General features: G+C 42.2%; 1 protein-coding gene and 1 pseudogene across 1 annotated transcript in view; both read left to right on the top strand.

Annotated features, from left to right (window-relative positions):
* The window catches only part of IRF2 (interferon regulatory factor 2), a gene marked incomplete in the record, with an annotated part of 386,799 nt that overhangs the window by 268,356 nt on the left and 100,578 nt on the right, over nucleotides 1-17,865 (top strand). Inside the window, 1 exon segment of the mRNA XM_053703873.1 lies at nucleotides 2,514-2,631. Coding sequence (XP_053559848.1) covers nucleotides 2,514-2,631 — 118 coding nt within the window.
* LOC128650930 (uncharacterized) lies at nucleotides 117-235 on the top strand (annotated as a pseudogene).

Here is a 17,865-nt window from a genome sequence, read left to right as displayed (position 1 = left end):
TAGAGCCTACCCCAGGTGGTGGAGGGTTGGAGGGCTTAACGCCCCTTACCGCAGTTGAGCGATTTGGCCTTCATTAGGCCTCTGGATTTGTCCTTTTGGGCTTGATTCAACAGCTTGTCTACCATCACACTGCCCTGAATGCACCCGATACCGTCTGATCTTGGAAGCTAAGCAGGGCCAGGCCTGGTCAGTACCTGGATGGGAGACCGCCTCTGAACACCAGGTGCGGTAGGCTTAGATAGCTGTCTAGCATGCGGAAGGTTTGCAATTTGAAACCAGTTGCAGCTCTTCACACCTTACAGGTGTACGCGTAAGCTGTTTATAGTGTATCTAGATGCAGCTCTTACTCTTTGACGGGTACTGTCTGTCTGAGTTATAAGAGACCTTTGGGTCTTCTTCCATTGTCTCCGGGTGAGTTGGATCTCCTTTTAGGGATCTGTGTTTCCGGGTGATGGTTGTTCCCTGCGGGGACTTTGTTTAGCTTGGGGTTTTCCAGAGCTGGGTAGGCTTAGTGCCTTTCTCTTCCTTGTGTCCTCTGCTTGTGTGCAGAGGTTATAGGGAGACTAGTCCCACTAGTAGGATTTTTTTTACCTTGAGGTATCCCTTGGTTGTCCTGAGGCTTTGAGAAGTATCTTCATACGGCTTCTAGCCTTGCTCCTTGGAGCGTTGGACTTTAGATAGGGGTGGTCGGGGCTTTAGAGTTCTTCTCGCTATCCGGATTCTCTGGATATGCATCCATATCCCTTGTGTCTGGCTTTTTGGCCAGTTGGGGTGTATAGTTCTAGGGTAAGGTTTGCCTGAACTATTAGGTTCCCGGACCTGTTTTTATCCCTGAGACTTCCGTTTGCTGAAGCTTCGATTGGCCTTTTTCCTGACCCAGTTTTGTGGTTTTGTAATCTTGGATCTCAGGGCTGGTCGGGATGTTCCACGATTGTGAGAACTTGGGCTATGTCCTTGATCCATCTACCTGACCTGGTCATGGTTGACCAGGTTTTCGGGGTACTTTTTACTCTTTGCCACAAGAGTAGCCCATGTCATCTAGTGGTTAGCTGTGTGGCTTTTGCCTCAAGGGTTGTTGGTTCATCCAGCTGCTGGCGCTGGATGTCCATTTTCTGGTGCGCCTTATGGTTGCATTCATCTGATTAGCTTTCCAGGGTTCCCGTGGATTCCCTGCTCTGCAGGCGAATAGGTTGGCTGTGCCTCTGCTTGGCAAGCTACTTGTAAGGGGGTCCTTTTCTAGGACATCTGTGTTGGGAATTTATCTTCCCATTAGCTTCGGGCCCTGGGAGTTGTTGCCCTTCCGGCATCATCCCTTTTCTTTAGGGGATATTCTCCTCGCTATAGAGATGGAGTCCTTGCTTGGGGCTTCTCCTGGATGGGAGGCGGAAAGGTGGGATTGGTTCCACCTGGGGTCTTGCTGGCTCCAAGTCAGACTTGTTGGGCCTTTATTTTGTTAGATCCTTAGCGTCTATGGCCTTGTTGTCTGTTTAAATGACTGTGTCTCCTGGAGGACGAAGCAGGTTTTTTTATTGGGTAGAGGTTCAGGCCTGGTGCCTTCAGTATGGGCTGCCTATGTACCCTCCCGTCTTGGCATTCAGTATCCTCTATAGCTTTGGTATTGTTTTCCCAAAAGTAATGAATGCAGCTTTGGACTCTTTACATTTAAAAAGAAAAACATAAATTATGCTTATCCGATAATTTCCTTTTCTTCTGATGGAAAGAGTCCACAGCTCCCCACCCGTAATTTTATGTAGGGCATCCTAATATTCTTCTGGCACCTTTCATCCTGATATTTCTTCTACTGTTCCTTGTTCCTCGGCAGAATGACTGGGGGATGAGGGGAGTGGGAGGAGTATTTAAGCCTTTGACTGGGGTTCTTATTTTCCAAAAGTAATGAATGCAGCTGTGGACTCTTTCCATCAGAAGAAAAGGAAATTATCGGGTAAGCATAATCTATGTTTTCTAAGCCCTTGAAGGCCACCTTTTATTAGTTTTTCACAGCCAGACAGTGCTTGATCATGTGTGCCATATAGATAACATTGTGCTCACTCCCATGGAGTTATTTGAGTCAGCACTGATTAGTTAAAATGCAAGTCTTTAAAAAGAACTAATATAAGGGGGTCTGCAGAATCTTAGATACAAGGTACTCACAGGTGTAAAAAGTATATTAATATTACAGCGTTGGTTGTGCAAAACTGGGGAATGAGTAATAAAGGGATTATTTATGTTTTTAAACAATAACAAATTTCAAGTAAACTGTTTCTTTAAATCATACTTAAGTGAAATTTTGTTTTCTTTTACAGATTTTAATATAAGCAACTTTTGCCAGTAATATAATAACCAGCTAGCCAACTGATTCTCTATCACTAGTTCAATTTCTATTTCAAACTACTTTTTTGTTCAGAAGCTCTTTGATTTGTGTCTTATTAATAAAGTTAATAATATGTATGAATTGTGACCTTGTTAAGGATTATTCAATAGAAATGCTAAAACCTTGTTTGTGTTTTGGATAGGATGAATCTAGTCCGGCACATATGTCTTTAATGAATGGATCTTGTACGATATCTACACAGATTGCTGACTTTTATCCAACAGTAAAACAGGAAGTTGACAGTACTATAAACATTGTAGGTGAGTAGTTTGGTTGTATTTTTTCCCACCAGAACTCAAACTGCCCCCAAATGTAACCAAAATACCGTCAGCACCGTTTTTGCAGTGAGTAAATGGGCGTAGAAGGGTTAAATTGTAAAATAGTGCATACTGTGCACTTGATTTCTTTCCTAAGATATGGTGAGTCCATGGCATCATCAATTACTGTTGGGAATATCACTCCTGGCCAGCAAGAGGAGGCAAAGAGCACCACAGTTAAACTGTTAAGTATCACTCCCTTACCCACAACCCCCAGTCATTCTCTTTGCCTTCGTACATGGAGGAGGTGAAGATTTTGGTGTCTGATAATAATCTCTTCTAGCAAGTTTTTTTGGGTCTGTGTTTCACGTTAATCTCTTGAGTAAGGGTTGTGGTGGCTTTCAAGCAGTTAGGAACGTGTAAGGTGGGCCTTACTGAGTTTTTCTAACATTTGTGCTGCCCTAGTATAGAAAATCATAGTAGGTGACTCTGTTCCTTCTTTTCTACAGGTCTCTGTGAGGAACTGTGTCCTTACATACCTAGTTAGGTGTCTACGTGCCGGAGAGCGATTTTGACAGGCAAGTGCTTGTTTCTTTCATGTAATTAACAAGAGTCCATGAGCTAGTGACGTATGGGATATACATTCCTACCAGGAGGGGCAAAGTTTCCCAAACCTTAAAATGCCTATAAATACACCCCTCACCACACCCACAAATCAGTTTTACAAACTTTGCCTCCAAGGGAGGTGGTGAAGTAAGTTTGTGCTAGATTCTACGTTGATATGCGCTCCGCAGCAAGTTGGAGCCCGGTTTTCCTCTCAGCGTGCAGTGAATGTCAGAGGGATGTGAGGAGAGTATTGCCTATTGAATGCAGTGATCTCCTTCTACGGGGTCTATTTCATAAGGTTCTCTGTTATCGGTCGTAGAGATTCATCTCTTACCTCCCTTTTCAGATCGACGATATACTCTTATATTTACCATTTCCTCTACTGATTCTCGTTTCAGTACTGGTTTGGCTTTCTACAATCATGTAGATGAGTGTCCTGGGGTAAGTAAGTCTTATTTTCTGTGACACTCTAAGCTATGGTTGGGCACTTTATTCATAAAGTTCTAAATATATGTATTCAAACATTTATTTGCCTTGACTCAGAATGTTCAACTTTCCTTATTTCCAGACAGTCAGTTTCATATTTGGGATTATGCTTTAAATTATCATATTTTGTCTTACCTCAAAAATTTGACTTTTTTCCCTGTGGGCTGTTAGGCTCGCGGGGGCTGAAAATGCTTCATTTTATTGCGTCATTTTTGGCGCGGATTTTTTTGGCGCAAAAATTCATTTCCGTTTCCGGCGTCATACGTGTCGCCGGAAGTTGCGTCATTTTTTGACGTTATTTTGCGCCAAAAATGTCGGCGTTCCGGATGTGGCGTCATTTTTGGCGCCAAAAGCATTTAGGCGCCAAATAATGTGGGCGTCTTATTTGGCGCCAAAAAATATGGGCGTCGCTTTTGTCTCCACATTATTTCAGTCTCATTTTCATTTGCTTCTGGTTGCTAGAAGCTTGATGTTTGGCATTTTTTTCCCTTTCCTGAAACTGTCTTATAAGGAATTTGATCTATTTTGCTTTATATGTTGTTTTTTCTCTTACATATTGCAAGATGTCTCACGTTGCATCTGAGCCAGAAGATACTACAGGAAAACCACTGCCTGCTGGATCTACCAAAGCTAAGTGTATCTGCTGTAAACTTTTGGTAGCTATTTCTCCAGCTGTTGTTTGTAATAATTGTCATGACAAACTTGTTAAAGCAGATAATATTTCCTTTAGTGATGTACCATTGCCTGTTGCAGTTCCCTCAACATCTAAGGTGCAGAATGTTCCTGATAACATAAGAGATTTTGTTTCTGAATCCATAAAGAAGGCTTTGTCTGTTATTTCTCCTTCTAGTAAACGTAAAAAGTCTTTTAAATCTTCTCTCTCTACAGATGAATTTTTAAATGAACACCATCATTCTGATTCTTTGGACTCTTCTGGTTCAGAGGATTCTGTCTCAGAGATTGATGCTGATAAATCTTCATATTTATTTAAGATGGAATTTATTCGCTCTTTACTTAAAGAAGTACTAATTGCTTTAGAAATAGAGGATTCTAGTCCTCTTGATACTAATTCTATACGTTTGGATAAGGTTTTTAAAGCTCCTGCGGTTATTCCAGAAGTCTTTCCTGTTCCTAATGCTATTTCTGCAGTAATTGCTAAGGAATGGGATAAATTGGGTAATTCATTTACTCCTTCTAAACGTTTTAAGCAATTATATCCTGTTCCGCCTGACAGGTTAGAATTTTGGGACAAAATCCCTAAAGTTGATGGGGCTATTTCTACCCTTGCTAAACGTACTACCATTCCTACGTCAGATGGTACCTCGTTTAAGGATCCTTTAGATAGAAAAATTGAATCTTTTCTAAGAAAAGCTTATCTATGTTCAGGTAATCTTCTTAGACCTGCTATATCATTGGCTGATGTTGCTGCAGCTTCAACTTTTTGGTTGGAAACTCTAGCGCAACAAGTAACAAATCGTGATTCTCATGATATTATTATTCTTCTCCAGCATGCTAATAATTTCATCTGTGATGCCATTTTTGATATTATTAGAGTTGATGTTAGATTTATGTCTCTGGCTATCTTAGCCAGAAGAGCTTTATGGCTTAAGACTTGGAATGCTGATATGGCTTCTAAATCAACTCTACTTTCCATTTCTTTCCAGGGAAACAAATTATTTGGTTCTCAGTTGGATTCTATTATTTCAACTGTTACTGGTGGGAAAGGAACTTTTTTACCACAGGATAAAAAGTCTAAAGGTAAAAACAGGGCTAACAATCGTTTTCGTTCCTTTCGTTTCAACAAAGAACAAAAGCCTGATCCTTCGTCCTCAGGAGCAGTTTCAGTTTGGAAACCATCTCCAGTCTGGAATAAATGCAAGCCTGCTAGAAAGGCAAAGCCTGCTTCTAAGTTCACATGAAGGTACGGCCCTCATTCCAGTTCAGCTGGTAGGGGGCAGGTTACGTTTTTTCAAAGAAATTTGGATCAAATCTGTTCACAATCTTTGGATTCAGAACATTGTTTCAGAAGGGTACAGAATTGGTTTCAAGATGAGACCTTCTGCAAAGAGATTTTTTCTTTCCCATGTCCCAGTAAATCCAGTGAAAGCTCAAGCATTTCTGAATTGTGTTTCAGATCTAGAGTTGGCTGGAGTAATTATGTCAGTTCCAGTTCCGGAACAGGGGATGGGGTTTTATTCAAATCTCTTCATTGTACCAAAGAAGGAGAATTCCTTCAGACCAGTTCTGGATCTAAAATTATTGAATCGTTATGTAAGGATACCAACGTTCAAGATGGTAACTGTAAGGACTATATTGCCTTTTGTTCAGCAAGGGAATTATATGTCCACAATAGATTTACAGGATGCATATCTGCATATTCCGATTCATCCAGATCATTATCAGTTCCTGAGATTCTCTTTTCTAGACAAGCATTACCAATTTGTGGCTCTACCGTTTGGCCTTGCTACAGCTCCAAGAATTTTCACAAAGATTCTCGGTGCCCTTCTGTCTGTAATCAGAGAACAGGGTATTGTGGTATTTCCTTATTTGGACGATATCTTGGTACTTGCTCCGTCTTTACATTTAGCAGAGTCTCATACGAATCGACTTGTGTTGTTTCTTCAAGATCATGGTTGGAGGATCAATTTACCAAAAAGTTCTTTGATTCCTCAAACAAGGGTAACCTTTTTGGGTTTCCAGATAGATTCAGTGTCCATGACTCTGTCTTTAACAGACAAGAGACGTCTAAAATTGATTACAGCTTGTCGAAACCTTCAGTCACAATCATTCCCTTCGGTAGCCTTATGCATGGAAATTCTAGGTCTTATGACTGCTGCATCGGACGCGATCCCCTTTGCTCGTTTTCACATGCGACCTCTTCAGCTCTGTATGCTGAACCAATGGTGCAGGGATTACACGAAGATATCTCAATTAATATCTTTAAAACCGATTGTTCGACACTCTCTAACGTGGTGGACAGATCACCATCGTTTAATTCAGGGGGCTTCTTTTGTTCTTCCGACCTGGACTGTAATTTCAACAGATGCAAGTCTCACAGGTTGGGGAGCTGTGTGGGGATCTCTGACGGCACAAGGAGTTTGGGAATCTCAGGAGGTGAGATTACCGATCAATATTTTGGAACGTGCAATTTTCAGAGCTCTTCAGTTTTGGCCTCTTCTGAAGAGAGAATCGTTCATTTGTTTTCAGACAGACAATGTCACAACTGTGGCATACATCAATCATCAAGGAGGGACTCACAGTCCTCTGGCTATGAAAGAAGTATCTCGAATTTTGGTTTGGGCGGAATCCAGCTCCTGTCTAATCTCTGCGGTTCATATCCCAGGTGTAGACAATTGGGAAGCGGATTATCTCAGTCGCCAAACGTTGCATCCGGGCGAATGGTCTCTTCACCCAGAGGTATTTCTTCAGATTGTTCAATTGTGGGGGCTCCCAGAGATAGATCTGATGGCCTCTCATCTAAACAAGAAACTTCCCAGGTATCTGTCCAGATCCCGGGATCCTCAGGCGGAGGCAGTGGATGCATTATCACTTCCTTGGAAGTATCATCCTGCCTATATCTTTCCGCCTCTAGTTCTTCTTCCAAGAGTAATCTCCAAGATTCTGAGGGAATGCTCGTTTGTTCTGCTAATAGCTCCGGCATGGCCTCACAGGTTTTGGTATGCGGATCTTGTCCGGATGGCATCTTGCCAGCCATGGACTCTTCCGTTAAGACCAGACCTTCTGTCACAAGGTCCTTTTTTCCATCCGGATCTGAAATCCTTAAATTTAAAGGTATGGAGATTGAACGCTTGATTCTTGGTCATAGAGGTTTCTCTGACTCCGTGATTAATACTATGTTACAGGCTCGTAAATCTGTATCTCGAGAGATATATTATAGAGTCTGGAAGACTTATATTTCTTGGTGTCTTTCTCATCATTTTTCTTGGCATTCTTTTAGAATACCGAGAATTTTACAATTTCTTCAGGATGGTTTGGATAAGGGTTTGTCCGCAAGTTCTTTGAAAGGACAAATCTCTGCTCTTTCTGTTCTTTTTCACAGAAAGATTGCTATTCTTCCTGATATTCATTGTTTTGTACAAGCTTTGGTTCGTATAAAACCTGTCATTAAGTCAATTTCTCCTCCTTGGAGTTTGAATTTGGTTCTGGGAGCTCTTCAAGCTCCTCCGTTTGAACCTATGCATTCATTGGACATTAAATTACTTTCTTGGAAAGTTTTGTTCCTTTTGGCCATCTCTTCTGCTAGAAGAGTTTCTGAATTATCTGCTCTTTCTTGTGAGTCTCCTTTTCTGATTTTTCATCAGGATAAGGCGGTGTTGCGAACTTCTTTTGAATTTTTACCTAAAGTTGTGAATTCCAACAACATTAGTAGAGAAATTGTGGTTCCTTCATTATGTCCTAATCCTAAGAATTCTAAGGAGAAATCATTGCATTCTTTGGATGTTGTTAGAGCTTTGAAATATTATGTTGAAGCTACGAAATCTTTCCGTAAGACTTCTAGTCTATTTGTTATCTTTTCCGGTTCTAGGAAAGGCCAGAAAGCTTCTGCCATTTCTTTGGCATCTTGGTTGAAATCTTTAATTCATCTTGCCTATGTTGAGTAGGGTAAAACTCCGCCTCAAAGAATTACAGCTCATTCTACTAGGTCAGTATCTACTTCCTGGGCGTTTAGGAATGAAGCTTCGGTTGACCAGATCTGCAAAGCAGCAACTTGGTCTTCTTTGCATACTTTTACTAAATTCTACCATTTTGATGTATTTTCTTCTTCTGAAGCAGTTTTTGGTAGAAAAGTTCTTCAGGCAGCGGTTTCAGTTTGAATCTTCTGCTTATGTTTTTTGTTAAACTTTATTTTGGGTGTGGATTATTTTCAGCAGGAATTGGCTGTCTTTATTTTATCCCTCCCTCTCTAGTGACTCTTGTGTGGAAAGATCCACATCTTGGGTAGTCATTATCCCATACGTCACTAGCTCATGGACTCTTGTTAATTACATGAAAGAAAACATAATTTATGTAAGAACTTACCTGATAAATTCATTTCTTTCATATTAACAAGAGTCCATGAGGCCCACCCTTTTTTGTGGTGGTTATGATTTTTTTGTATAAAGCACAATTATTCCAATTCCTTATTTTATATGCTTCGCACTTTTTCTTATCACCCCACTTCTTGGCTATTCGTTAAACTGATTTGTGGGTGTGGTGAGGGGTGTATTTATAGGCATTTTAAGGTTTGGGAAACTTTGCCCCTCCTGGTAGGAATGTATATCCCATACGTCACTAGCTCATGGACTTTTGTTAATATGAAAGAAATGAATTTATCAGGTAAGTTCTTACATAAATTATGTTTTTTCTTCCAGGTGGGGACACTGTAAAAAACACTTACAGCATTCACTGCATTTAATTTATAAGGGTCAAAGTAATCCTTAAGTACGGATAAGTTGGGCATGGCGCAGAGCATTGTGACTGAGACCTTATATCCTTTCAAGAATGAAAGGGTTAGTTAATTTATGCTCTTTTGCTGTTTCTATTGAGGAAGTTTTGTTGCGTTCCTGTGAGAATGTGTATAAGACAGTATGTGTCGACAGCGCTTGCTGCTAGCTCAGACGGCATTAAGTTTTGAAGAACCAGGAAGTAGTTCCGTTTCTGTTTTTTTCACGCCTCTGTGGCGCAGTTCTTTTGGGGTTACGCAACGCTCTTCAACTAATTTTTCAGAGCGGTGCTGGCGACAGAGAGGGTTTAGTCTGATTCATCTCCGGAATAGAGTCCTTACTGTGTAAAGAGTTGGTGTTAGGTAGGCACTTCAGCTAAACTGAGGTGTGGGGTTCCTGAGGTTCCTTTTGTAATGCATAGTCGCTATTTCAAGAAAAGATTTTTGACTGAACTATACTCTTTGGTTCTGTGGGATAAACGTTAGAAATAAAACCTGAAGTTTGTCACAGATATAAATTTTCATTTTAAGTTTATGAAAAGGAATTCAAAAACTGCTTGGAGAATATATATGTTTTTGCGATCATGTCTGACGTAGATCAGGATTATGTCCAGTTCAATGCATGTCTTTTGTGTCTGGAAGCTCAGATTACTTCCCCTAGATATTTCCACATTCTTCTCCTGGAACGTCCAAAGCCTCAATGGCGTCACATACAGTGCCCTGCAGTTCCTCTATGGCTCCCAGAGGAGCATATTTGAAAGCAGAGATTGCCGCTCAAGTATCCTCAGCGGTATCTGCAGCGTTAGCTGCTTTTCCTATGTTAATGGGAAAGCGTAAGAGGAAAAGGAATTTAGATGGCAGGGTTTCTGATTCCAGTTATTTGTCTCAGATGGCTCTTCCTCCTAAGTCTGATGAGAAAGATGCGTCAGAGCTTTCTGAGGGTGAAATCTCAGATTCGGATAGTCCGTCGTCTGAACCTGATGGAAGCTTTTTCAGATTTAAGCTTGAACACCTTCGTGCTTTGTTAAAGGAGGTTTTGGCTACCTTGGAAGACTCAGATACTCCTGTCGCTGTCCACCCTCAGAAATCTAGTAAACTTAATAATTACTTTGAGGTTCCTGCCTCTATGGAGGTTTTTCCGGTCCCAGACCGGGCTTTGGATATTATAACTCAGGAGTGGGAGAAGCTGGGGGTATCTTTTTCCCCGTCTCCTATTTTTAAGAAAATGTTTCCGGTCGCTGACTCTATTTCGGAGCCTTGGCACATGGTTCCTAAAGTAGAACGTGCTATTTCTACGTTAGCCAAGAGGACAACTATTCCTATTGAGTATAGTTGCTCTTTTAAAGATCATATGGACAAAAAGATAGAGGTTTATTTAAAAAGAATTTACGTTCATATTTGCCTTTTATGGCAACCGGCAGTTTGTATTGCCACCGTGACTAGTGCTGCATCTTACTAGTTTGATGCTTTGTTTGATTCTCTTCAGGTAGAAACTCCTTAAGATGAGATTAAAGACAGAATTAAAGCTCTTAAGATGATTAATTCCTTTATTTCAGATGCTATATTGCAGGGGATTAGGCTGGGTGCCAAGTGGATTTGCCGTACTAGGCCGTAGAGCCTTGTGACTGAAATCTTGGTCAGCAGAAGTCTCTTCTAAGGTAAAGGCTCGCTCTTATAAGGGCAAGACATTGTTTGGACCAGGTTTAACATAAATTATTTCTGATATTACGGGTATTAAAGGGTCTTTTCTACCTCAAGACAGGAAGAATAGGACGAAAGGACAACAGAGTAATTTTCGTTCCTTTCGTAACTTTTTATTATTATTATCGGTTATTTGTAGAGCGCTAACTTCAGAGGTAAGCCTTCCTCTTCCAAGCAGGAACAGTCCAAGACTTTCTGGAAACCCAATCAGTCCTGAAACAAGGGGAAGCCATCTAAGAAACCCTCAGGTGACTCTAAATCCGCATGAAAGTTTTGCCCCGGATCCGGGAGCGGATCACGTAGGGGCAGACTTAAACAATTTTCCCAGGCATAGGTACGAGATGTCCCGGATCCATGGGCCGTGGACATTGTATTGCAGGGTTACAAGTTGGAATTCAAGACTTTTCTTCCCAGGGGTAGGTTTCATCTCTCAAGGATAACTGCAGACCAGATAAAGAGAGGCGTTCTTGACATGTGTACAGGATCTTTCTTCCCTGGGAGTGATAGTTCCTGTTCGGGTACAGTAACAGGGTCTAGGGTTCTATTCCAATCTGTTTGTGGTTCCCAAAAAAGAGTGAACTTTCCGACCAATTCTAGACCTGAAGTGTCTAAACAGGTTTCTCAGAGTTCCGTCTTCCAAGATGGAAACTATACGTTCCATTCTTCCCTTGGTCCAAGAGTGTCAGTTCATGATGACCATAGACCTGAAGGATGCGTACCTTCATGTTCCCATTCACAGGCAACATCACAAATTTCTGATATTTGCTTTTCTGGACAAACAATTTCAGTTTGTAGCTCTTCCGTTTGGCCTTGCCACAGCTCCCAGAATTTTTTCAATTGTTCTGGGGGCTCTCTTGGCAGTAATCAGGTCTTGGGGAATTGCAGTGGTGCCCTATCTGGATGATATTCTGGTTCAGGCGCCATCTTTTCAACAAGCAGACTTTCATACAGAGATAATGTCTTTTCTATGTTCCCATGGATGGAAAGTGAATCTGAAAGAGAGTTCCCTTGTTCCATCTACGAGGGTGGTTTTCCTAGGGACCGTAATAGGTTCCCTATCAATGAAAATATTTCTGACGGAGGTCATAAAAGCCAAGATTCTTTCCTCTTGTCTCTCTCTTCAGTCTACTCTTCGACCATCAGTGGCTCAATGTATGGAGGTAATTGGTCTGATGCTCGGTTCCATTTGAGAGCGCTGCAGTTATACATGCTCAGACAATGGAACGGGGACTTTGCGGATTTGTCTCAGAGGATAGATCTAGATCATTCGACGAGGGACTCTCTTCCGTGGTGGCTGTCTCAAGAACATCTTTCTCAAGGAACATGTTTTCTTAGACCTTCATGGGTGATTGTGACCACGGATACCAGCCTGTTGGACTGGGGAGCAGTCTGGGACTCTCTAAAAGCGCAGGGAATCTGGTCTCGGGAAGAGTCAGCTCTCTCCATAAATATTATAATAGCGGTTTTCAATGCTCTGATGACTTGGACTCAGCTTTAGTCTGGTTTATCAGGTTCCAGTTGGACAACATAACCTCAGTGGCTTACATCAATCACCAGGGGAGAACTCAGAGTTCCTGAGCCATGAAAGAGGTGGCTCGGATTATTCAGTGGCCACAAGCCTACAATTGCTGTCTATCTTTCATCCACATTCCAGAAGTGGACAACTGGGAGGCAGATTTTCTGAGCAGACATACTTTTCATCCCAGGGAGTGGGAACTCCATCCGGAGGTGTTCTTCAGCTTGACTCTCAAATGGGGGGTGCTGGATCTGATGGTGTCTTGGCAGAAAACTACGCTCCTGAGGGTACGGTTAGATGTCAAGGGATCCACAGGCCGCACTGATAGATGCTCTGGCGGTCCCTTGGAAATTTCAGGTTGGCATACCTGTTTCCTCCGTTGGCTCTCCTTCCGTGAGTCATTGCTCGTATCAAGCAGAAGAGAGCGTTGGTGATTCTCATAGCCCTTGCGTGGCCTCGCAGGATCTGGTACGTAGACCTAGTGGAGATTTTGTCTCTTCCACCTTGGAGACTGCCTCTGAGGAAGGACCTTCTACTTCAGGGTCCCTTCCTTCATCCAAATCTCGTTTCTCTGAAGCTGACTGCTTGGAGATTGAACGCTTAATTCTGTCTAAGCATGGGTTTTCTGAGTTGATCATTGAGACCATGATTTAGGCTTGCAAGCCTGTTACTAGGAAGATTTACCTTAAGATATGGCTTAAATATCTTTATTGGTGTGAATCCAAGGGCTGCTCTTCAAGTAGGGTCAGGATTCCTAGGATTTTGTCTTTTCTACAGGATGGTCTGGAGAAGGGTTTGTTAGCAAGTACTCTGAAGGGTCAGATTTCTGCTTTGTCCATTTTGCTACATAAGCTTCTGGCGGATGTGCCAGACGTGCAATCTTTTTGTCAGGCCCTGATCAGAATCAGGCCTGTGTTTTAAGTCTGTTTCTTCTTGTAATCTTAAACTTGTTCTTAGAGTTTTGCAGCAGGCTCTGTTTGAGCCTATGCATTCCTTAGATATTAAGTTGCTGTCTTGGAAGGTTTTATTTCTCGTTACTATTTCTTCTGCTCGGAGAGTTTCGGAAATCTCCGCTTTGCAGTATGATTCTCTGTATCTTATCTTTCATGCGGATAAAGTAGTTCTTCATACTAAATTGGGTATCCTTCCCAAAGTTGTTTCTGATAGAAATATTAATCAGGAAATTGTTGTTCCTTCTCTATGTCCTAACCCTTCTTCTGATAACAAGCGTTTGTTACACAACCTGGATGTTGTGAGTGCTTTGAAATTCTTCTTACAAGCGACTAAGGATTTTTCGCCAGTCATCTGCTTTGTTTGTTTGTTTCTCTGGGAAAGGTCAGAAAGCTACAGCTGTTACTCTTTCTTTTTGGTTAAGAAGTATTATTCGTTTCACTTATGAGACTGCTGGACAGCAGCCTCCTGAGAGAATTACTGCTCATTCCACAAGAGCTGTCTCCTCTTCTTGGGCCTTCAAGAATGAAGCTTCTGTGGAACAAATTTGCAAGGCGGCAACTTTGTCATCTCTACATACTTTTTTCCAAATTTTACAAAATTGATACTTTCTCTTGTTAAGTGTGTTCAGTCCACGGGTCATCCATTACTTATGGGATATATTCTCCTTCCCAACAGGAAGTTGCAAGAGGATCACCCAAGCAGAGCTGCTATATAGCTCCTCCCCTCACATGTCATATCCAGTCATTCTCTTGCAACCCTCAACAAAGAAGGAGGTCGCGAGAGGAGCTGGAGTTTTTTACTTAATTATTCTTCAATCAAAAGTTTGTTATTTTAAATGGCACCGGAGTGTGCTGTTTTTCTATCTCAGGCAGTATTTGGAAGAAGAAACTGCCTGCGTTTTCTATGATCTTAGCAGGCATAACTAAGATCCACTGGCTGTTCTCGACGTTCTGAGGAGTGGGGTAACTTCAGAAAATGGGAATAGCATGCGGGGTCTCCCGCAAATGAGGTATGTGCAGTACAATATTTTCTGGGAATGGAATTGACTAAGAAAACACTGCTGTTACCCGTATGATGTAAGTACAGCCTTAAATGCAGTAGTAGTGACTGGTATCAGGCTGATAAATGTATGCACAGTAGAGTTATTTTCTAGGGACTAGAATTTGACTGAAAAAATACTGTTAATACTGATATAATGTGTGAGCCTTAACTGCAGTAGAAGCGACTGGTAGCAGGCTTAGTAATAACTTTACACAGCATCTGAAATGTTGTTTTTTAATAGTTTACTGGCATGTTAATCGTTTTGTGAGGTACTTTGGTGATAAATCTTTTTGGGCATGATTTTTTTCCACACGGCTAACGTATATTTCTGCATAGAAACCGTTATATCAGGTCTCCCACTGTTGTAATAGGAGTGGGAGGGACCTTTTTTTTTTTTAGCGCCTTGTTGCGCAGTTAAAATTCTAGCACAGTCTTCCTGCTTCTTCCTCTTTGATCCAGGACGTCTCCAGAGAGCTCAGGGATCTTCAAAATTCGTTTTTGAGGGAGGTAATCAGTCACAGCAGACCTGTGACAGTGTGTTTGACTGTGATAAAAGCGTTAAATCTTAATTTGATATCCGTTTTTTGGGTACTGAGGGGTTAATCATCCTTTTTGCTAATGGGTGCAATCCTCTGCTAATTAATACATTTAAAGAATTGTTGACTATAACTGAACTAGTTCTTTGTTCTTCAATTGTGTTTTTTAAAATAAGCGCTGCAGCGTTTTTTATATTGCTTGTAAACTTATTGAAGTAATTTCCAAGCTTGCTAGCTTCATTGCTAGTCTGTTTAAACATGTCTGATACAGAGGAATCTGCTTGTTCATTATGTTTAAAAGCCGATGTGGAGCCCAATAGAAATATGTGTACCAATTGTATTGATATTACTTTGAATAAAAGTCAATCTGTACCGATAAAGAAATTATCACCAGACAACGAGGGGGAAGTTATGCCGTCTAACTCTCCTCACGTGTCAGTACCTTCGTCTCCCGCTCGGGAGGTGCGTAAGATTGAGGCGCCAAGTACATCAAGGCCCTTACAAATCACTTTACATGATATGGCTAATGTTATGAAAGAAGTATTATACAATATGCCCGAGTTAAGAGGCAAGCGCGACAGCTCTGGGTTAAGGACAGAGCGTGCCGATGACACGAGAGCCATGTCTGATACTGCGTCACAATTTGCAGAACATGAGGACGGAGAGCTTCATTCTGTGGGTGACGGTTCTGATTCGGGGAGACCGGATTCAGAAATTTCAAATTTTAAATTTAAGCTTGAGAACCTCCGCGTGTTACTAGGGGAGGTGTTAGCGGCTCTGAATGATTGTGACACGGTGGCAATCCCGGAGAAATTATGTAGGCTGGATAAATACTATGCGGTACCGGTGTGTACTGACGTTTTTCCTATACCAAAGAGGCTTACAGAGATTATTAGCAAGGAGTGGGATAGACCCGGTGTGCCCTTTTCCCCTCCTCCGATATTTAGAAAAATGTTCCCTATAGACGCCACCACACGAGACTTATGGCAGACGGTCCCTAAGGTGGAGGGAGCAGTTTCTACTTTAGCCAAGCGTACCACTATCCCGGTGGAGGATAGCTGTGCTTTCTCAGATCCAATGGATAAAAAATTAGAGGGTTACCTTAAGAAAATGTTTGTTCAACAAGGTTTTATATTACAGCCTCTTGCATGCATTGCGCCTGTCACTGCTGCAGCGGCATTCTGGTTTGAGTCTCTGGATGAGGCGATTCGCACAGCACCATTGGATGAATCTTTGAGCAAGACTCTTAAGCTGGCTAATGCGTTTGTTTCGGATGCCGTAGTGCATTTAACCAAACTTACTGCTAAGAATTCCGGATTCGCCATACAGGCGCGCAGAGTGCTATGGCTTAAATCCTGGTCAGCAGATGTAACTTCTAAGTCTAAACTACTAAACATTCCTTTCAAAGGGCAGACCTTATTCGGGCCCGGCTTGAAGGAAATTATTGCTGACATTACTGGAGGTAAGGGCCACACCCTTCCTCAGGACAGGGCCAAATCAAAGGCCAAACCGTCTAATTTTCGTGCCTTTCGTAATTTCAAGGCAGGAGCAGCATCAACTTCCTCCGCTCCAAAACAGGAAGGAACTACTGCTCGTTACAGACAGGGTTGGAAAGGCAACCAGTCATGGAACAAGGGCAAGCAGGCCAGAAAGCCTACTTCCGCCCCTAAGACAGCATGAAGACAGGGCCCCCTTTCCGGAGACGGATCTAGTGGGGGGCAGACTTTCTCTCTTCACCCAGACTTGGGCAAGAGATGTACAGGATCCCTGGACGTTGGAGATTATATCTCAGGGATACCTTCTGGATTTCAAAACTTCTCCTCCACAAGGGAGGTTTCATCTGTCAAGGTTATCAACAAACCTAGTAAAGAAAGAGGCATTTCTACAATGTGTACAAGACCTCTTAGTGATGGGAGTGATCCACCCAGTTCCGCGAACGGAACAGGGGCAAGGGTTCTATTCAAATCTGTTTGTGGTTCCCAAGAAAGAGGGAACCTTCAGACCAATCTTAGACTTAAAAATCTTAAACAAATTCCTAAGGGTTCCATCGTTCAAGATGGAAACCATTCGGACCACCCTACCCATGATCCAAGAGGGTCAATATATGACCACAGTGGACTTAAAGGATGCCTACCTTCACATACCGATTCACAAAGATCATTATCGGTACCTAAGGTTTGCCTTTCTAGACAGGCATTACCAGTTTGTAGCTCTTCCCTTCGGGTTAGCTACGGCCCCGAGAATTTTTACAAAGGTTGTGGGCTCACTTCTGGCGGTATTAAGACCGCGAGGCATATCGGTGGCTCCGTACCTAGACGACATTCTGATACAAGCGTCAAGTTTTCAAAATGCAAAGTCTCATACAGAGATAGTTCTAGCATTTCTGAGGTCGCATGGGTGGAAAGTGAACGTGGAAAAGAGTTCTCTGTTACCACTCACAAGGGTCCCTTTTCTAGGGATTCTTATAGATTCTGTAGAGATGAAGATTTACCTGACGGAGTCCAGGTTATCAAAGATTCTCAATGCTTGCCGTGTGCTTCACTCCATTCCAAGCCCATCAGTAGCTCAGTGCATGGAAGTAATCGGCTTAATGGTCGCGGCAATGGACATAGTGCCATTTGCGCGCCTACATCTCAGACCGCTGCAACTATGCATGCTAAGTCAATGGAACGGGGATTACTCAGATCTGTCCCCTTTGCTAAACCTGGACCAGGAGACCAGAGATTCTCTTCTCTGGTGGTTGTCACGGGTTCATCTGTCCAAAGGAATGACTTTTCGCAGACCAGATTGGACGATTGTAACAACAGATGCCAGCCTACTAGGCTCAGGGATTGTGGACTCAGGAGGAGAGACTCCTCCCGATAAACATTCTAGAATTAAGAGCAATATTCAATGCTCTTCTAGCTTGGCCTCAGTTAGCAACACTGGGGTTCATCAGATTTCAGTCGGACAAC

The sequence above is a fragment of the Bombina bombina genome, chromosome 2 (assembly GCF_027579735.1).
Source record: "Bombina bombina isolate aBomBom1 chromosome 2, aBomBom1.pri, whole genome shotgun sequence".
Classification (NCBI taxonomy): Eukaryota; Metazoa; Chordata; class Amphibia; order Anura; family Bombinatoridae; genus Bombina; species Bombina bombina.
Note: the sequence above shows the minus strand (reverse complement) of the source record. Positions and strands in the feature narration are given on the sequence as shown.